The sequence below is a fragment of the Vanacampus margaritifer genome, chromosome 2, assembly GCF_051991255.1.
Source record: "Vanacampus margaritifer isolate UIUO_Vmar chromosome 2, RoL_Vmar_1.0, whole genome shotgun sequence".
NCBI classification, from domain to species: domain Eukaryota; kingdom Metazoa; phylum Chordata; class Actinopteri; order Syngnathiformes; family Syngnathidae; genus Vanacampus; species Vanacampus margaritifer.
In genome coordinates, this window is record NC_135433.1 from 55090266 (window position 1) to 55111910 (window position 21645).

At 39.9% G+C, this 21645-nt stretch overlaps 3 protein-coding genes across 13 annotated transcripts in view; all 3 read left to right on the forward strand.

The window, feature by feature from the left end:
* LOC144044870 (tubulin beta-4B chain-like) overlaps positions 1–1232 on the forward strand; it is a 3846-nt gene extending 2614 nt beyond the window's left edge. For 4 of the 10 annotated variants that reach the window (XM_077559552.1, XM_077559554.1, XM_077559557.1 and 1 more), the window contains 2 exons: positions 97–341; positions 423–1232. In XM_077559552.1, the coding sequence (XP_077415678.1) occupies positions 97–341; positions 423–1232 (1055 nt within the window). Of the gene's footprint in view, positions 1–96; positions 342–421 lie in introns of all 10 variants that reach the window. The other 6 variants (XM_077559558.1, XM_077559559.1, XM_077559553.1 and 3 more) reach the window with 6 other exon arrangements.
* Positions 1233–4649: 3417 nt separating this feature from the next.
* The window catches only part of LOC144044869 (mitochondrial adenyl nucleotide antiporter SLC25A23-like), a 31531-nt gene continuing 14535 nt past the window's right edge, over positions 4650–21645 (forward strand). The window contains exons 1-8 of one of the 2 annotated variants that reach the window (XM_077559550.1): positions 4650–5055; positions 11933–12056; positions 16141–16228; positions 17062–17173; positions 17936–18094; positions 18496–18648; positions 19012–19125; positions 20052–20219. In XM_077559550.1, coding sequence (XP_077415676.1) covers positions 4843–5055; positions 11933–12056; positions 16141–16228; positions 17062–17173; positions 17936–18094; positions 18496–18648; positions 19012–19125; positions 20052–20219 — 1131 coding nt within the window. In that variant the 5' untranslated portion in view covers positions 4650–4842. The other variant, XM_077559551.1, reaches the window with a different exon arrangement.
* Positions 12065–15747, forward strand: LOC144044871 (protein FAM200B-like). Its single transcript, XM_077559563.1, has 2 exons — positions 12065–13973; positions 14084–15747. Exons 1-2 carry the CDS (start codon positions 13326–13328, stop codon positions 14573–14575), a joined length of 1140 nt encoding a protein of 379 aa, XP_077415689.1. The 5' UTR covers positions 12065–13325; the 3' UTR covers positions 14576–15747.

Genomic DNA, 21645 nt, shown 5'->3' on the forward strand with positions numbered 1-21645 from the left:
CACAGAGGCAAACAATCATCCACACTCACAATCACAGATATATGGATGTTTATGTCTGATAAATTGGCCAATCCAAGTGTTCTGCTTCCTCCATAGGTCAGAGCGGTGCTGGTAACAACTGGGCGAAAGGTCACTACACTGAGGGAGCTGAGGTGGTCGACTCTGTCCTGGATGTGGTACGCAAAGAATCTGAGAACTGTGACTGCCTGCAAGGGTACCAGCTCACACACGCACTTGGGGGTGGAACCGGATCGGGCATGGGAACCCTGCTCATCAGCAAAATTCGTGAAGAGTACCCTGATAGGATCATGAATACGTTTAGCGTGGTGCCCTCTCCCAAGGTAAGCAGTCCTTGTTGTAATACAAGTTGTTGTTGGGTTTTTTTTGGGCTAACAATGTTAAATACATGTTTTTGTCATAAGGTGTCAGACACAGTGGTGGAGCCCTACAACGCCACCCTCTCTATCCACCAGCTTGTTGAGAACACAGATGAAACCTACTGCATTGACAATGAGGCTCTATATGACATCTGCTTCCGCACACTCAAACTGACCACACCCACTTACGGAGACCTGAACCATCTTGTTTCCTCAACCATGAGCGGAGTCACTACCTGCTTGCGCTTCCCAGGCCAGCTCAACGCTGACCTCCGAAAACTGGCTGTCAACATGGTCCCTTTCCCTCGATTGCACTTCTTCATGCCCGGATTTGCCCCCCTGACTAGCAGAGGGAGCCAGCAGTACAGAGCGCTCACGGTACCCGAGCTCACCCAGCAAGCATTTGATGCCAAGAATATGATGGCGGCGTGCGACCCCCGTCAGGGCCGCTACCTCACAGTTGCCACTGTGTTCCGCGGGCGAATGTCCATGAAGGAAGTGGACGAGCAGATGCTCAATGTCCAGAACAAGAATAGCAGCTACTTTGTCGAATGGATCCCCAACAACGTTAAAACCGCTGTCTGTGACATTCCGCCCCGTGGCCTCAAAATGGCCGTCACCTTCATTGGCAACACCACAGCCATCCAGGAGATGTTCAAACGTATCTCTGAGCAGTTCACAGCCATGCTGCGCCGAAAGGCCTTCCTGCACTGGTACACGGGTGAAGGTATGGATGAGATGGAGTTCACAGAAGCTGAGAGCAATATGAATGATTTGGTATCCGAGTACCAGCAGTACCAGGATGCTACTGCTGAGGATGAAGGGGAAGGTGAGGAGGAGGCTGAGGAAGACTAAAACACAATGCATTCATTAGGAAATTAAGAAACCAGCATTAGCTGGTCTTCAATGTGTCAGCGGACATTTTGTAAATCTTTTGAAGGAAAAGTTAACGCTTGTCACATTAAACAATGTTGATTAAAAAAAATGTTTTATCAAGAATATACTATGTTGAGTCTTAGGCCCTTTTTCAGAACACAGCACGCTGCCAGACCTTCATTGTGTATGTGGTGAGGGACAGGGACCACAGAATGGAGTATTACTGGAGATTAGAAAATGTTCTATTTGAGAGCAAACGAGCACCTCCAATTGAGCTGGGGGAGTGATTTAGTTATAAAGTTCTATTAGAAAATGTTCTATTCGAGAGCAAACAAGCACCTCCAATTGAGCTGGTGGAGTGATTTAGTTATAAAGAAGTTATGGCCAATCCTTGTCCTTCACATGAATAAAGGGCTTTCTTGAAAGACACATGTTGTCGAAGTAGTCTAACCAGATGTCATCACTTCCAAATATGGGCATGCTGGCAACCGGTCATTTCACTGAGTGCAGTGTGAAAAGGCTTTATACGACATTTTTCTATTCTATACGTAAGTTTCCACAAGATGAATTCCCAACAATCAATTTAGTGCAAATTTCAGTTAATGTTTTTTGGCAAATTGACGGGACACATTTTCAATGTTCATTTTAAAAACCGACAATTAAAAAAAATATATATAATATCACATTTTATCACATAGGCCTACTTTACAAAAAAGTACTAAGTATATTACACTGTCACCTTACTAGAGGCTGGCATGTTTTGTTGCCATTTTTCTGCAACTGATTGAACTTTGCGAGCGTAGTAATTAGTGGTAGGGTTGCAAAGTGTGGTCTCTCTGAGGCACCGTACTGCTAGTGCTCCAAAATGCACACGCTTCAAACTTTGGTCATTGCAGACTAGTAGTTCACCACTCGATGGCATGGCACTAAATTCTATACACTGAGCCTAAGATTTCAGTTACTGTAAAAGTCCAAATTCAGAGTTCTGTTTAGATAAGTAGGATGTACAGTATTGTTACATTTGTGTTAAATGTATACTTAGCAACAAGCATCAATTCAGGTTTGAATATTTGTATCTGCATGCATAAAATAGAGAACAAAAAGGATAAGCAATATAGAAAACAGGAGTCATGCAGTTGAGCTCTCTTCGATCATGAAGGTTCCCACCGTGCAGGTTTACTGCGACATCACCCTCAACCAAGACTAGATCCAGTTGGGTGATGCCTGCTATAACAACAGCGAGCTATCAAGGCAGCTGATGTTCACTTAGGTATATGATCACTGTGGAACAATTCATGAAGTGAGTTGACCGAATTGTGACTGAATGAATTTGGTTTAAATGAGCTTCTGAATCAATATTAATAGGTGGAGAAGGGCTTGGATGTGTTCTCCAACGTTCTCCATTTCATTCCTAGGAAAGTCTTGGACGTGAGGCTCACTGACACAACGACTAAGGGGGGACCCAGGGGCAGGGAGTAAGTTAGCCTCAACCGCTGCAGTTTATTCACAATCAAAAAAATTACCTCTTGCAAAGGGAAAAAACGGTGAACACAAATTGCTCCAAACTGGAGAAGAAACTGGCCATCCACACATGGAGGTGAGAAATGAATTGTGTCATGATGACGTCGTGACAAGGATGCAGAGCCAATACTTAGCTCTAAAATTCAGTTGTCCAAAAATGCTGATGGCTCCCAAACAGTTTTGAGGAAGAGGTGGTGGCATAAGATGGAGGTGCTTTTAGAACAATTGGAATGGATGAACCTGAGTGTAAACAGGGGATCATGGAGGGGACTATGTTCTGTTTTTTTAGATTTCCCTTGAATCTTATTAAACATCTCAACAGCTCAATTTGATACTATTAGGAATGTTTGATCTCATTTTTTCCTGACGGATACCGGTACTCAACTTTTCTCTCAACAAGTCGATTAGTTACCAATACCAAGTACCAAAACAACTTTTGATACATAAAATTTCCCTAAAAGATAGGGGCGGATAATTTGAAAGATCTCTATATTCCATCAAGCATTTATCCCCCTATAAAGTTACATGAATATGTTTTTTTAAATTATTTTTCATTGTAACTTTTAGTGCCTGATTGTAAAATGGCCACAAGAGGGTGGCCAATACCAATATCAGCTGCCTTAGTGATTGCCAATACCTTGAAATCAGGCCTGGTATCGGACGATATGATACTTTGTAGGAGTACTCTCCCAACACTAGATTTTATTAAACTTGCAGTGCAAAGCACTCTAGGTGAACATTTAAATGTTTGGAAATACAGTTTGTACCACTTGCGTGGGAGCTGGTTTAGTCACAAAAAGGCAAAATGCTTTGTTTTCCAATGTAAAAGCAAATGTTTCGATTCAAAACAGAATTGGATTACAGAAATTTGATAACATTTACTGTTGTGAAGCTGCCATTCAGAGCATTGAGACTTGTTTGAGTTAAAAATACATGCAAATGACTAATCATCACAAACAATTTTAGAATTGATCAGTTGGCAGTTAATTGCTGCACTTGTGTCCATATACTATCATGTTGCACAGGTCATCAGACTGCCTGTGGTTCTGTTGTGAAGACCTAGTGAATTAAAAACAAAACAAACAAAAACTAAAATGACTATTTTTTTTTTTTAAAACAGTTCAGTTGGGAACTTGGGACTATTCTAACGTGAAACATCGTACCCAAAGGATCACAATGTCAGACAATATGTAGTAATATTTTTAACTTGATTAAAATATCTGCTTCATCAAGTGCTACCTGCGCTCACGTTTCTGATGACCACCTCTAAGCCAACAAGCTGAACAGAATAACAAAATATAAAGTTCTAATTTTATATATTAAATTATAAAATAATTTCTCTCTCTCTCTCTCTCTCTCTCTCTCTCTCTCTCTCTCTCTCTCTCTCTCTATATATATATATATATATATATATATATTATGTAAATAACTTTTGAATCTTTTTATTTTAATTTCACTATTTATGTTGCTGGTTCATGTGTTCAATAAACAAACAAACAAAACAATAAAACAAGTTGAACAGGCTAAAAAAAAATGTACGGCCGAATACTAAAAGCTAATCATGAGAAATCCTTGGAGAGATAAGTGTGGAATACAGACCGCTAAATCTCTCTGTACTAGCCTGTGAATGCTGACTGTGTACTTTATCCCTTGCGTCACAGTGTACAATCCTCTCTACTACAGTTATTATTAGCAAGTGTAAGATATGTTCGTCTTACACGCTTTGATGCACTAATAGTATAGCTACACGAGAATAAAAAAAACAGTACACACACATGACATTAAATTGTAATAATTTTTTTCTTTTACAATAGCCCATACAAGATGAGAGCGACTCGGTTGATTCATCATTACTCGAGCTACAAAAAGAGCCCGCATCCATCATTCCGTGACTAATGTAGTCCACTGCGCACGAGCTACGCGCACCCACGCGTACCACCGCGTACATTTGTTCCCATTTATGATCAAGTACTGCAGTCTCCGTGGCTACAGCGTGGTATTTTAGTGTTATATCGGTCTGTATATTCATTTTGGACTAGAAAGGGAAACCGTAAGCGTTCTCAGCTTCATGGGCGAAGAAGACAGGGATCTACGGGACCGACCTCAACGCGGAGAAAACGAAGTGAAGGTAGAAAACGGCACGTCTGTGGAGGCAGAACGAAAAAGGAGATATGCGGATCTGTTCGCGCAACTGGACTTGAATAGAGATGGCAGGGTTGACATCAGTGAACTGCGAATTGGACTGGCTGCTCGAGGTTTACACCAGGGAGAGGCGGAAGAGGTACGTGGGTCCATGACAGCTGGAATAGGCTATCGTATTAGTATAAGGTGCACAATTGTTTGCATCCTCACCTAATACGCAATATTAGGCGTTGTCAATGACTGTATTTTGACAGATATACCCATTCAGTTAATAAATTAGCCCATTCAATTTAATTGAACCGAGCCATCTCTCAACTGAAGAAGGCGTCGGTGTCATACCAGATTTTATGATATATAGTCAATAATGATAATACCTTTGCAGAACGATTTTGCGCTAATTAATTGAAATACCGGAAGAAACATCAAATCTCTATGGATTCGAAGAGTAGGAAACTTGGAAGAACAGCATACAAACATGAAAGTAATTTAACTATGTAAACACAATTAATTGTCTCTCGTTTTCCACAACTATGAAATTGAAATAGTGTGTGTCGAATTAATAATTTTGTTGGTCCAAAAAAACAACAACCCCCAGATACAACGCCAGCAACAGTAATTGGTCATATGATATTGTGTTAGTAAGTAGGTCTATATAGCATGAAAACAGAATGTAAGTTTTCTTGTGTTTTCTTTCTTTTTTCTTCTTTCTTTTGCTTTGCTTGCAATTTTTACTGTGTGAACAGGAACCCTCCTGTCTGTGCTGTCACCTTGCTGTGGTGGGGGGTTCTGTGTGTCTCTTAAGAGCAGTTGCCATGGGTCTTAATGCCCCTGGCAGGGCACACAGTACAGCTCAGAACCCCCTATTAAGATGACCAAAAATGAACAGTGCAGTAACCATAGTCCCCATGGAGCCAGGCCTGGAGGTGGGCTCAATAGCAAGCTCCTGGTGGCCATCCTTGAGACACTGGCAGGAGAGTTGATGTGGATTCCCTTTCCATTTGCTCACCACCTGTGGGAGGGGCCAAGGGGATCAGGTGAAATAGAAAGCTCGGTTGCTGTGAAGGTGGTGACCTTGGCAATCCAATCCCTAACACAGAAGCTGACTCTACAGACATGGGAACATCACCTGTCTGTCATGGGTGTGCAGTGTGGAGAAGTTCCAACTGAATATAGTCGGGCTTGGTACCAGTCCTCTTGTGAGGGGTTAGACTTTTTTCCACTCTGGGGTTGCCCTTAGTGAGAGGTGTTGGAGTACTCATTGACAGGCTCGGTGCCTGTATACTAAAGCTACTACTATGGGTAGTAATTATAATAATAATAATGACAATAGATGGGACAATTTTATGCTCAAAGTGACTTTGCCTTGGAGGGGGTGCTTGGAGAGTGAAGGAATTATTTGATTACTATATTAAGTGTAATCTTTGCGTGTTCCAAATAATTGTATTGAGATCTGATGGAGAAGTTTTCTTTGCAAAATGTATTCGTCCATAATATGTAGTAATTAGTCGTTTTTAACTCTTTCACTGCCACTGACGTTTAAAGACGTCAAGTAAAAACCTACGGATCACTGCCAATGACGTCAAAAGACGTCATCCAATGATTTTTTATTTTTTTTTGAAACGGGTAGAGGAAACCCTTCCGCATGTCTGGTGAAAGTTTCCAGTCTGTCTGTTGTGCCTAATGACTATTTTTGGCCCCTAGAGGGCAGCGATGACTCTCTTTTGACAAGATCGGGTGGGCGTCAGTAGAGGCGGAGCTAGAGCGTCGAGCAGGAGATGAGAATGGAAGACAAAGGAAAAATGGCGGCCGGTCGCGAGGAGCTCACGCCCGAGACGTTTTTTTCAAAGACCAAAAGCATCGCTGAAAGAGCACATTGTTGACGACGATGATCATCATCGATGATGAAGATGAGGGTGGTGACTCCTGGTTGAGAAGCATTGACACGGCAGTAGAAGACGTTAGATGGAGCTAGATGGAGGAGGGAACGGGCAATGGCGAGCGTTTGCAAGCAGCTCTACACTTACAAGACGAAAGGCATCGACCAACGCTAAAATAGTACATTGATGACGACGATGATCATCCTCAATGATGATGAAGGTGAATCCGAGCTTGACGGCGAAATTGGAACCGCTGATGCGGCGGCTATGACGGTGTCGTAACGCGGAGCTCAACCGAGCACGCACAGGCGGACGTTCGATCGGACGACGGAGAGTGCCCCGAGTCCAATGCATATTCATCGGAGGAAGTGTGTACAGTCTGCTACTTGCTTTTTATTCCCCGGAAAAAAAGGCCGTCAAGAAAGTGTAACGTTTGCACGCAAAACGGACCAATATGAAAGTGAAAGTAAACTGTTGTGCGAGTCCTGGCGTCTCCTTGCATGCAGGAGAGCGTTACAAAAGGAAAAACTGTATTTGAAACATCCACATAATTGTAAGTAGTACCACAGTTGCACACATTTGTAAATAGTTTGCGAAATTGTTTTGTCAAATTGTTACACTGTTGAATGGAAATAAACGTATTTTGCAATCAAAAAACACTTTTTCATTGTTGGTGAAAGCGTTTTACAGAAGTAAAGCACTATTTAGGTGTTTGTGGCATCATTCATGGACAAAAAGAAGTGTACAATTCACTAGAGTGCATGAAATAACATCGTTTCACAAAAAGCTCTTTTTCTCAGTTTTTTGTTTCAGAAGCGAAAATTTCGGTGAAAGTAACCATTTTCTATTGTTGATTACTGAAGAACGGAATAAGGTAGAAACAAACTTTTTTTTCTGATGAAAGCTGAGAGTCCAATCTTTCATTTGGTAGTATGTGTGTTTCCATAGTCCAAACACAACATTTTCTGTGGACCTTGAAAGATCACTCAAAATGCTTAAATCGGCTGGCAGTGGGGACAACCCGTTTCTGAAAACGTCTGGCAGTGAAAGAGTTAATATTTATAAAGTCAGTGACGTCTCACTTATGATACTACAATATAACAGATCAAAACTATTCTCATTAATCCCCCCCAAAAAATTATATATATATATATATATATATATATATATATATATATATATATATATATATATATTTTTTAAGAAAAATAAAAACAAGACGAAAATAAAATAGATATTAAATACCGTTTGCGCGACTTAATAAATAAAAATCCAGGATCTTCACGGGCGGCTTATCACACAGCACTCACACCGTAGAAATATACGGGCGGCTAATATCACACCACACACCGTAGAAATATACGGGCGTTTAACAAACAGCACTCGCTCCGTGTGACCAATACGGGCGGCTAATACCACACAACTCAACAGCACTCACACCGTGTGATCAACACAGACGGCTAATACCACACAACTCAACAGCACTCACACCGTGTGATCAACACGGGCGGCTAATACCACACAAAAAATAAAAACAGCCTATTCCTCCGTGGAAACTCAATCTCTTATGCCATTTCAAACGGCGGAGCGCTCCTACTTGACGTCACTTCCGTACACAACGGGCATCACTTCCTATGCATAGTTCAATGTCGTAGTAATTTTCAAAATCGAGGACTTTCGCGTCCCTCCGTAAAAAATACGACTTTAACCCCACTTAATTTGTTCACAGATCTCAAATACAATTTAGCACAGACGAAATGCGACTGTATTGATTCTAAACAACCAGAATTTCTCTACGTGGATAAATGTCCACTCACCTTGTTAATATTTTGCGCTTTAGAAATCCGATGTTCAGGACCAATCACAGCTGTTGCAAAAACGTCTCAATGTGTCTCCGTCGGCGTCAGGGTCACCATTTAAAGGAATTATTTGATTACTATATTAAGTGTAATCTTTGCGTGTTCCAAATAATTGTATTGAGATCTGATGGAGAAGTTTTCTTTGCAAAATTTATTTAGAAGCTTCTAAAGACACAGTCAGGACACCGACATCTGAATGCAATGACAAGAGACTCTGATAACATCATGCACATTCCTATCTTCAATAGAATTGAGGGTAAGAGGATCAAATAAAGTTCACAAAATCATTATTCCACGGTATTCTTTTAACAACAATCCTGATTATATCACATCTATATGTTTAGAAGTAAATTCAAAAACAGTAAAATTATAAATTGAAAATGTTAAATGTCTTCAAGAGCAGTCCTGCTTGTGACTCCTTCATTTCCACTCCTCTTTTAATGCCACCACGGACCCCAAAAAATTACATTGACATACAAAACTGAGCAGTTTTTCTGCTGCTTTTGTCATTAACCTTGCTCCTCAGGATTTTTTTTTTTAAACAATTCGCCTGATACTGCTCTGCTAAAAACCACGTGATCAGGCTGATTTATAATGATATGATCGGATTGGGACAGCTCTATGTATTTGTTATATCCACTGCGGTTCTTGTGTTACAACGCATTACTGTGCATGTGTACTTTTATAAAGAAGGCAGTGGAGTAAATTAAAAAGTGCCATTTAAATTATTGATTATAGTTCCTCTCTTTCTCGCATTGACAAACAAGCTGAGACTCTGGTTCCAGCAGCAGCCAAATTCTCCCTTTGCTGAAATTGAGCAGCATCACCCCACAAAGCACAGCATTGCCAATTAGAACCTCCCCGTACATTTTGACAAAGAGTAATTTGGTTGCTTGGTGATGAATTGGTGTCTCCACGAGTGAAAACCCAGTCACATTATGGGTGCACACTTGGGGAGAGATGCTGCTATGGGATTGATATTGTGCATGTTTGCAGGGTAAACAGCCCATTGCCTTATGGACACATTTTTGGTGCACAGTTAGCAGCTGCTTTCATGCTCAGTATTTGCTGCCTTGCTTTGTTAAGACGTGTGGGTTCTAGTGAGGATAAGCGGTACAAAAGAGGAAATTATGGGCACAATTTATGAATGTCTATTGATAACCTCCATGTAAAATAATCTTTAGAGCAAAAATCACAAGCATTTGTTAACACATTCCACATTATCCGTTTTAAAACATTTTCAGTTATCCACTCAATATTGTGTTAAATGATCATACACGACTCTACAAAATGAAAGAATAGGCTCTCTCCTATTTGCCATTATTTCCTCCAACATTTTATTTGGTATTCTAAAATATATTTCAAAATTATTTTCTCAACTCCCATATGTATCAGTCAGTTAGTCCCAGGAGAGAAAATATCCTGTAGGCGTTCCTGTAAGAAACCTTTCAGAAATATCACATGGAATACAAATAGTCAAATGTGACACTACACAACATAGTACTTACTTACTGTATGTGCTTTATTTAGTGAGCTGGCTAGATCCAAAAACGTGCCTGTGAACGAGCCATTGTGAATTTTGACAATTTGTGATGTAACACTTTGGTGATGTATCCACTGCATGCAGCGCATAAACTGATCTCATTCGACTGTTTATTGATGAAGTGCTGACTCCTTGAGTGAAAATATAGATGAGTCAGTCTTTGCGGTGGCTTGTTTGTGCTTTGCTCCACAGATTAGTATGTTATTCAAGACACTTGCATACACTTTTTATATATTTATTTTTATTAATGATATCCTATAAATCAGTGGTCTGCAACATTTTTTTGAGCCATGGACAAGTTTCACGTGAAGCAATATACTGTATACAGACTGACAACGAAACAAATAGAAACAAGTGATTAAAAACAAAACTCCGTCATTTTGTTTCATTTGTCATCATTGCAGAAAATCCTGTTTGCCAAAGATAGGATGTTGGAAATGTAAGATATGTAGTGCTATTTGGCAGATTTGAATGCGTCATTGCATTGCCACATTTGCGAACCTGTCGCCACATATTACACGGAACTGGCTTGGTATGTCAGAATCACCTTTTGCGATAAACCTGTCATAACTTTTCGTGTTGATTATTTATTGCAGATTTCTCTTTTATGGAAATTGTTGTCTCGTCTTTAGTCTCCTCGTTTGGCCTTTAAGACTTTTTGAACAAGCTCGCTGTTTGATTTTGTACTGTTTCCTCTGGCTTGCATAACTGGAACCAGTCGGTGGCCTGCAGGCTGGGGACCATTGTTTAAATGGGGTTGACCATAACCATGTTATATTACACACAAATATGTATAAAAAGGTTAAAGGTTCTTTATACATTTTCCCTTTTGATGTTCATTTCATCAAAATAAATTTCTTTGTTCATTCACATATGTAATTACATCACCCTGGAGAACCCAAGAACCCTTTTCTTCTTTGGAAAATTATGAATTATACATTAAATGACTGCTATAAGTTCACTGAACACCAAAATATATGTTTTTTTCAATTTTAACCCTTTTTTTGGAACTAGCTCAGAGTTGCTAATTTATCAAAATATATACATAAAACATACTCCTAGGCATTCTGCAACATGATATGAAATAGATTAACAAAAAAAAAACTAATTTACCATCTGATGGTTTGCTGAGAAGATGGTTTTGTTTGGATTGATTTCCAGCTCAACAAAAAACAGCATGTTGCCAGCCATCTTGTCACCACCACTCTGGCTCATGTAAGTGCAATATTCATCCACTAGATGGCCCCATGCAGGGGTCAGAAGTGGCACTCTGGACTTTTGAAGTTAAATTTGTAAAAAAAATATAAAAAAATAAGGTCTTTGTTATTTGAGTAGCAGAATTTATAGGGGCCAAATTTGACCCCGTGGGTTCTCCAGGGTTGTGTCTCTCTCTTGATGCATAATGCAAAGTTATCATCTGAAAAAAAAACATATTCATGTAATAGCAAAGTTTTGCATTCTACCTTCCTTTTTTGCTCTTTGTACATTTGCTTTTCAAGAGAGGATAAATTAAGTTTTCTACCAGGTAAGATGGACTCATGGAAGGAAAGTGTCTTCCTCTCTCCTCCTCACTCCACCTGTGTGTACCTGTTGCACTCTTCACCATGTGACCACTGTCACTTCTTTGCTGTCTGTATGGCCACCACACCCTGTGTACACATTACACAAGCCCTTTATGTGCAGGAAAATTCATCCTTTTATTTTTCCAACCTCAAATCTCCCAATCTGTACCCACAGATAGTCCTGGAGAGTGACATCAATCATGATGGCTTGCTGGACTTCCAAGAGTTCTCACAGTACCTGCAGGCTCAAGAGAAGAGACTATGGCTCATGTTCCACAAACTTGATCGCAACAATGATGGTACTGACCCATGAAGCACTATACACACACATATTCATGCCTTCCATTTCCAGCTATCTAAAAAAAGCACTTACTAAAATTAACTTGCTTTTAGTAAACAGATTTGGTGGTGGCTCAGTTTCACTGGGCTTCACAGCTTCATGATTGGTATATTGTACAGATAATACTTTATTTCATTTTAGAACATAGATTACAATATAAATTAGAAAATTAGGCCTAAGGGATGCAAAAAGTATTCTTTGGAGAAGTCGAATATTAACAAAAGCCTCTTGCGTTTCCTGCATGAGTAGTGTGTGGATTCTTTCACTTTGATCTGCCTTTGTTTGCATTTGACAAGATCCTTTTTGTTTGTGAGGTTCTTGACTGTTCCATGCTCGTTAAACTTCTTCATAACATTACGCACTGCTGAAACAGGGCTACCAAAGTCTTTGGAGATGGCTCTATATACCCTTTGGAGGTCTTGTGTTTGTGAATAATTGCACTTCTGATGTCCTCAACAGCTCCTTTGTTTTCACGATTTTGACAAAAGAAAAGGGGATAACAAGTGGCTTTTGTGTGAATTGGGCACAGATAATTTAGAACAGGCAATTCTCATTTGTGATTTACCAAAGGTGAGTCACAATGTGTTTCCATACTGATTTACAGAAAGGGTACCAGTGACAATACCAGTGAAAGAGCACAAGTTTTCTATTTTTTCCACCAATTGTTTATTGTTTTAATTTTTTATTAAATCATTTGATCTTTAGGATAAAACACTAGTTCTATATATATAAAAAAAGGATTTACTTGATTTATTTTTTCAGAAGATATTCCACATTATGTACTTTACCTTTGTGGGTACCAATATAGGTGAGCAGGACTGTGTCATGTTTGGGTTCTGTTTTTCCTTGTGTTTCTCCCTTGGTCTTGTTAAGTGTAATCCTGCCCTTCCTCGTGTCAACCAATCAGTGCCCTCAGCCACTTGTGTCTTGCCCCAGGGGTGTCTTGATGTGTCATTAGTGTGTGTGTGTATTTAGTCTCCTGTCTCCCCTCTGACTGCATTGATTCATTTTTGTTTTCTTCCTGTCATGCTGCCAGTTTTTTTTTTTTTTTGCCTTGTTGTCCTCCCCACGTTTTGTTTCATTGCCATTTGGAATTTGCTTTTGTTTGGTATAATTAAATTCCATTTTTTTACATCACCTCTGCCTCCTTGCCCAGCTTCCCTACGTTTGGGTCCTCCACCAAACTTTACCCGCTTGACTGTAGTGGAGCCCAGAGTTCAAAGTAAACATGGTGATGTTGCATTTAGCTGTTATGCTGCAGAAAAACGGGAAAAAGTTGCGAAGAGAAGTCAGCCCCAAGTGTAAATCATACCTGTCAACTTGTACGTTTTATACGTATTTTATACGTTTTTTTACCATTTCAAATCATGTACGGCGTACACCGACTTTTGTACGGGGGAAAAAAAATGCGCTGACATGCGCATGCGTAGATATACATAGAGTAAATATCGTGGAAGCAAGCATGGAGGAGCCACCTAGTAAGAAACGAAGAACTCAAGGATCGGGTCGACACCAGAAAGAATGGGAGTTACTTCAAGGTGAATATGCTGGCTGGATAAAAGCATCGTTAAGAGGCACTCAATTCTCATTCTGTGTCCCTTGCAATAAAGACGTGAAAGTTGCTGCGAGTGGATTTAACGATCTCAAGAGCCACTTTAAAACTGCCGGACACGTGGAGAATGTGAAAAAAACCAATTCACATGTCCCATTAACCAAGCACTTCGTCTCTACCGCAAATCCTGCAGCATCCCACAAAACGACAAATGCGGAAATTCTCTTCTGCCATTTTCTTGCTGAGCACAACATTGCTTTCACAGCTGCGGACCACTTCTCGGATTTGGTGAAAGTTATGTTTCCGGATTCACAGACAGCTAAGGTAATTTATTATTATTATTATTATTATTATCATTCATATCTACAATGAATCAGCATTTATGGCACGTGTCAAAAATTAAAATTTTATATTTTAATATTATATTTTTGCAGGAGTTTGCATGTCGGAGGACCAAGGCTACGATGATTGTTAAGGAGAGCCTTGCACGTGGCTACACCCAAGATGTCATTCAGTACTGCAGAACTCACCCATTTACCCTCATGATTGATGAAAGCAATGATCGTACTACCAAAAAGCGACTTGTTGTGTTAGCTCACTTCTTTGATGGGGAGAACACAAATACCAGACTCCTCGATTTACCAGAGTTGGCATCAGGCACAGCAGCATCAATCTTTGCCGTTATTGACAACATTTTACAAGAAAATGACATTCCATGGAGTAACGTTGTGGGATTTGCAAGCGACAATTGCAACACCATGGTTGGAAAGAAAAACTCTGTCTTGTCTAGGATAAAAGAAAAAAATGGGGCTGTTTTTAGTGTTGGATGCATTTGTCATCTTGGCAATCTGTGTGTCAAAGATGGACTGAAGACATTGCCAGTAAACATAGATGACTTGCTGGTGGATATATTTTATTTTTTTTAAAAATAGTTCCAAACGAATTGAGGATTTTAAAGAGTTTCAGGACTTTACAAATTCCGAGCAAGAAAAAATCCTAAAGCATTGTCCGACACGATGGTTGTCTCTGCAAAAAGTGGTTGAAAGAACATTGTCTCAGTACGAAGCACTCAAAAGCTACTTCGCTAGCCTTGCGGATGTTGAAAGGGCAGGTAAAGTGAAAAGCATCCATGATCGACTTCAAGACCCTGTTACTCTCCTCACACTCCACTTCCTCAGCTTCATCCTGCCTCAAATAAATCAATTCAATATTGTGTTCCAAACAGAGGCATGTATGATTGGAGATTTGCTACCAGAAATGGAAAGACTCTTAAAGAAACTCTTGGTGAAATTTGTGCAAATGGAACATGTCAAATCTGCTGATAGCCTGCTGGCAGTTGATTATACAAACAGATGCCTGCAGCATGAAGATAGCAGGCTTGCTGTTGGCTTGGGCACCAGGGCCCTCTTCCAAGACACCAATGAGGAGGATGAAATCAGGCAAAGCATCACACCAGCCATGCAAGCAACTTTTTTTTCCTCTGTTCGCTCCTTCTACGAGGCTGTTGTAACTAAAATGATACAAAAAATTCCATTTGAGAATACAATACTGAGTGACTTGGTGGTGTTGGACCCAAGAAAGAGAGAGATGTTGGATTACACAAGTATTGTTAAGCTTGCAAACAGGTTTACACCAGACTTTGATCAGGAACAATTAAAAGATGAATGGGAAGACTATCAACTAATACCTGATGATCTTCTCCCTCAGAAAAGTCAGGATGGACAACCAATTCGTCCAGAGACATTTTGGCCTCATGTGTTCAAAATGAAAACTGGTTTGGGGCTGGATCGCTTTCCACTGATGAGAAAGATGTATCTAATTTTACTCAGCCTTCCTCACAGTAATGCTGATAGCGAGCGGGTTTTCAGCCATGTGAGGAAAATTCATACAGAGTACAGAAAGACAATGGGAACAGACACTCTTACTTCTTTATTACAGATGAAATTGAACTGTGACAACTGTTGCTCACAAGTGAGACCCTCATTAGAGCAGATAAAGTCTGCTAAATCATGCACATTGGCTTACAATAGGAAGCACTGAAGGCACAGTTTATTGCATTGTAAACTTTTTAAATTGAATAAAAGACTTTGTATGCAAATTACCTTTGTTATTTCTATTACACTGTCTGGTTACCGCGAGTAAACATGCGTCGTACGGTGTTTGTAAGGTTTTTTTGGGGTTTGTAAGGGGAATCATAATCATTTATAAGGGCAGTTATCGGCAGAGGTTGACAGGTATGGTAAATGCTTTTAAATCCAGGTTGAAAACTTTGCTGTTTTTAGCTGTTCTGTTTGTAATTGCTTTTAGTTGTTGTGCTTTTGATGGCGTGAAGCACATCGAGTTGTCTTGTGTATGGAATGTGCTATATACTGTGAATAAAGTTGCCTTGTCTGCCTTAAAATGTACTTAATTTACAAACTTTAAAATACTGCAAAGATGTAAAACATTTTATAAACATGCAATTGTGTGTTTTCTTTTTTTTAAATTAAAGGTAAAATTGATGTCGGAGAAATCCAGCACTTGCTGCACAAGCTTGGAGTTGAGGTCACCAAGGAGCAGGCCTCCAGAATACTGCGGAGGTAGAACAGAAGATTAAACAAAAAATTGTCACGTGCTTCTATTTTTTGTAACGGCATCAATTGTACTTTGACCATTGTTATTTTTATTTTCACCCAGAAACTGTTATTTAACGTATACATAACATTTTGGGTTTTGAGAAAGCAGCATGGTGTTGTAGTAGTTAGCATGCCAACCTCCCAGTCGATCGAAAACCGATTTCTCCCATGATAAATTGTGCAAAGGTAGAAATGTGGGTGTGAATTGTTGATGTTTTTTTTTTATATCTGCCCTGCAATTGACTGGCGACCAGTCCTGCCTGCTGGGATGGGCTTATCAGTCCAAGCAGGTTCTATATTGCTGCTTGTTAACCTAGTGTAGCAACTGTGTTAACTAGTGTCTTCAATCAACAGTCAATTGATTTTAGTTTGGCGGCACGGTGGAATAATGGTTAGCACTTACGAATCATAGCTCAAAAGTCTCAGGCCTTCCTGTGTGGAGTTTGCATGCTCTCCCTTTGTCTGTGTGGTTTCCTCCCACATTCCAAAAACATGCATGGTAGGTTAATTGAATGATCTAAATTGACCCTAGGTTGATTGTGAATGTGACTGGTTGTTTGTCTACGTGTGCCCTGCAATTGGCTGTCAAACAGTTCAGGGTATACTCTGCCTACTGCCTAGCATGCACGTGATGTGGTTAAGCTGATGGATGACTGTAGAATTTAAAGTACCTAACCGTCAAAGTAATATTATGTAAAGTATGCCAATTTATCCAATACATGATATTACTGTACTTATCTGAAATATAATTATTGTCTTTATTGACCACCAAGCCAACAAGTTTGTCAATTTCCCAGTATGGATAGGGATGGCACCATGACTATCGACTGGAAAGAGTGGCGAGATCACTTCCTGTTCAATCCTTTCCACAACATGGAGGAGATTGTCCACTACTGGAAACACTCGCATGTGAGTAATCAGTTCCTGTGATTGTGTTGAAATCTTCATATTAAATGACCTCACTAGTCTAAACATGACATTCTGATTAATATTACATGTGTGGAATAGGAGTTATGAATCAAAATCCAGCTGTATTTGTCCATCTCAGGGGGCCGCCATTTTGCCACTTGCTGTCGACTGAAGATGACATCAATCTTGCTCAGGTCTCAGGGAACTACCAATCACAGCTCACCTGTTTTCTGAAACTGTGATTAGTTGAACATGTTACCTGAGACAACAACATTGATGTCATCTTCAGTCGACATCAAGTGGCAAAATGGCCGCCACCAGAGATGGATCAAAACGGATGAATTGAGCTGCTTAACTCCATTCCACTCTATTCCACCAACACAATATCGACCAGAATACCATATTTAGACTAGTCGGGATGCATAGAATATATTATTGTCATAAAAGTTTTTTGGGGGTTGACTTCCCCTTCGAAAAAATAACTTGAGTGCTTCTCATTGTTGTACTTTGTGGCTGAGTTGCTGTGGTTGTAGAACCCTTCTCTTTGCAATACTGTGTAGCCTGCTGCATTCAAATTCAGAGCTCTTTTTATTTGTTTGTAAAGGCAGATTAATTGGTGGGTGCTTTAGTTTATATGCCTGTGCCAAAGGAAGTAACACCTAAAACAAATATGATGCGTAGACTGCAGCATTGATGCAAATTTAGCAGTGTACTGTACCCAAAATTAATTATGAAATTCATTAATCTCAAAACTATTGGAAGATGTTTGACATTGGGGAACATTTGACGGTGCCAGATGAGTTCTCAGAGAAGGAACGGCGATCCGGTCTAGTATGGAGGCAGTTGGTTGCAGGAGCAATGGCAGGTGCTGTGTCCAGGACAGGAACTGCTCCTTTGGATCGCCTGAAAGTTTTCTTGCAGGTGAGTCCCTAACTGGAGAAATTGTTTTGCTTGGCAATCTTAGCTTTGAAAAAATTAATGAATAAATAAAAGAAAATATAACTACCAGCCCAAGTTTTTTAAAAAAAATTGTTATTTACCATTTACAGCAAAATAAATAAATAAATAAAATATTTTAGCCCTGGTAGTCCCTCATGTCCCTTAGCATTAATTTGACAAAAGTCAACTTTAAGAAACAACAGTATAACTAAAGTGAACAAAATGAGTATACGTATCTTAGGGTCTGTCTCATCTTCAAGAGACAGCAAATAGAGCATGCATAAGAGGATCAGTGCACTATCTACATTCACAAGGGAGTCTGCTCTCAAATTTAGTGCAGGCTATAATAAGACTGCTGGCCTGGTTTGTGTTTGTGTGTCAAGGTGCACGGTTCTGTGTCTCGTGGGACAAATCTGTGGTTGGGGTTAAGAGGCATGATCCAAGAAGGAGGGGTCTTTTCACTCTGGAGGGGAAATGGCATCAATGTCCTCAAGATTGCCCCAGAATCTGCAATTAAGTTTATGGCCTATGAACAGGTCAGTGTTAAGTAGTGAACAACTAGCAACTTGTCCCAATGAAGGATTTTTGCAGTCTTTCATTCTTTAAATGAATTTGGAATCATCTATGTCAGGCTTCCCCAATCCTGGTCCTCGAGGGCTAGAGTCCTGCAGGTTTTAGATGATCTTCAGAATCAGGTGTGTTGGAGGATGGAACCATCTAAAACCTGCAGGTCCTCAAGGACCAGGATTGGGGAAGCCTGATCTCAGTGCGACAAATTTCATAGTATTTTTCCAGCCATCAGTCTTTTATTTGGAGGATCTTAAAGCAAATCAATATTTTGCCCAAAATTGCAACCTCATATCGTCGGTTGGTCTCTTTTTCTTTCCTCTTTTTGTTAGATCAAGTGGCTGATCCGTGGCAGCAAGGAGGGGGGAACTTTAAGATTGCAAGAAAGATTCCTTGCTGGCTCTTTGGCAGGAGCTACTGCCCAGACCATCATCTACCCCATGGAGGTCAAAACATGAAACTTTGAATGTATTTATTTGCCTGCTTGTAGAATAGTCAAGCAAATGTAATTCTACACAATTGATTTAAGATTAATTGTCCATGAATCACCTTTTGGTAAGAATTGCAAAACATTAAAAGCAATTCTCATATCAGTGTTTGAGAAAACTAATTGGACCGAACACTAAGCAATATACAGTGCTGTGAAAAAGTATTTGCTTTCTACTCAAATATTCTTTTGAGTGCTCACAATAAAAGTAATCAAAGTAAAAATCAAAATCAAATGGGGATTTTATTTATTTATTAAAGCTACCATGCCCTAGAAAAAGTACTTGCCCTCTAAACCTAATAACTGGTTTGGCCACCCACAGTAGCAACAACTGAAATCAATAATTTTGTATAACTATAGCAATGAGCCTTTAACATCTCTGTGGAGGTAATTGACCAAATCATCCTTGAAAAAACAATTCAGCAAAGAGTTTTCAAACAGAACATTTAAATTGTTTTAAGTCCGGACTTGGCCACTTCAAAGCCTTTCTAAAACCTGTTCAGCGTGTGTGTTTTTAAGCCATTCAGAAGTTAACATGCTGGTGTGTTTTAGATAGTTGTGCTAATGCAGAACCCCAGTGCACTTTAGTGGGTTTGAATTTCCCACCCTTTGTCTGTGAACGTGACATCATGCATGCAATGTGTATGTGAGGAAGGGAGTGTGCAGTTTCATTTTTTGGCCACTCATGGCAGTAGCGATTTGAAATTCAATTTCCTGTATTGAGCAGCTCAAGTGGGGAAGCAATGCAAATAAGTCAGAATTTGAGAAGAGAGCAAATACTCCTGCATTGCATTGTACAGGATGAATGTTTTTGATTAACAATTAATGTAATTAGGCATTATTTTTCTTAATCCACGTTTTTTCCCTCTCCTCTCTATCCGGTAGGTGCTTAAAACTCGTCTCACGTTAAGGACAACGGGACAATACTCAGGTATGGCTGACTGTGCCAAACAGATCCTGAAAAGGGAGGGAGTACGGGCTTTTTACAGGGGCTACCTGCCAAATACAATCGGCATCATCCCATATGCTGGTATTGACTTAGCTGTGTATGAGGTTAGTACATATGAGTCTAAGTTCAACCTATATCTTGAATAAGGTGAAACGTCCAAAGTCAAATTCCACTAAAGGCATCAATCTGGGTGCAACCCAAATTTTTGGGATAAGTATACCTCAAAAGGCACCCAAAAACATGAAGTTTGTCATCATGTTTGACATCACACAAAACAGTCAGTATACAGTGTCTAACAAGACTTGAGCAAAGCTCATTCGACTTCAGCTCATTATCTAGTGGAATAACAGTTTTTTTTATGTTTTCTGTCATGCAGACACGCAAGGGTATTAATGAGGCAAACAATGATGCCCATAGAATTGAAACCAGAACTTCATAAACCGCACATCCCTGTCCAGGCTGCTTGGCACAATACTGCATGGCAACTTAAAGGTCTCATATTATTCAACTTTTTAACATACTAAAATAGTTCTCAAATGTGTAAAAGACATGTCTGTGACATGCATTTGTCAAAATTGACTTTGGATCGAATATTTTTGCTGTCCCTAACTAAATCAGCCAAAAAACGCTCTGTTCAAAACAGCCTGTTTTAGGGGTGTGTGACTTTTATGTAAATAGCTGCACCAGGCCACGCCTAGGCCATACCCTTCTCTCTCGAAGGGGCAGTGATTTCGGTCATGGTAGCCATGTGCTAATGTTGTGAATGGAAACGACTGGCCATGGGAGCAGAAGAAAAGAAAAATGCAGACATGTCTTTTACACATTTGAGAGCTATTTTAATATGTGGAAAAGTGGCATAACATTTTACCATAAGAAAAAGTAGCTTAACATTACTACAGAGACTATGTTGTAGCGTTAGTTTGTGATTGTTTAGGCAATGGTTATTTTGCCATAACCGGCCAATCTCCCGCGAACGTTATTTTGCCGTGAATGTCTCCAATTTGCCGTGAATGCTTGTTGACATTTACAAGCGATTATAAATAACACAAATGTGCACATTTAGGCCACTCCGCGGTCGCAACGTGCAAGCCGTCTCGTCAAGACCACTTAGTGGCCGGTAATCATCACAAAGTCCTGTCAACTACGTGCGAGTTGCCAGTCACGGCAAATTAACCACCGCGGATTGTATCTTGACAAAACAATACGCAACTGCTTCATATTATCCAACCACCGTCTGCTTTATCATATCTGACCTCTTGTAACCAACCTCCACACGACAAATGTAGCTCCCACTTTAGGCACTAAAAATACACCAGTAATATGGTAGAAGATGCACATCTCTTATTAGAAAGGATATGGAGGAAGGCTAAATCAAAAATGTTAAACTTACATCTTTCCAATTTGCAGTCGTGTCACACTGTGGGGACCGATCCATTACGTTTAAACGTGTTGCAAATCCAGCTCTGAACAGGCTTTTACTAACAAAACAGTCCTTTGAGAAATTAGGTCAGTACTGTTGACATTCTGCTT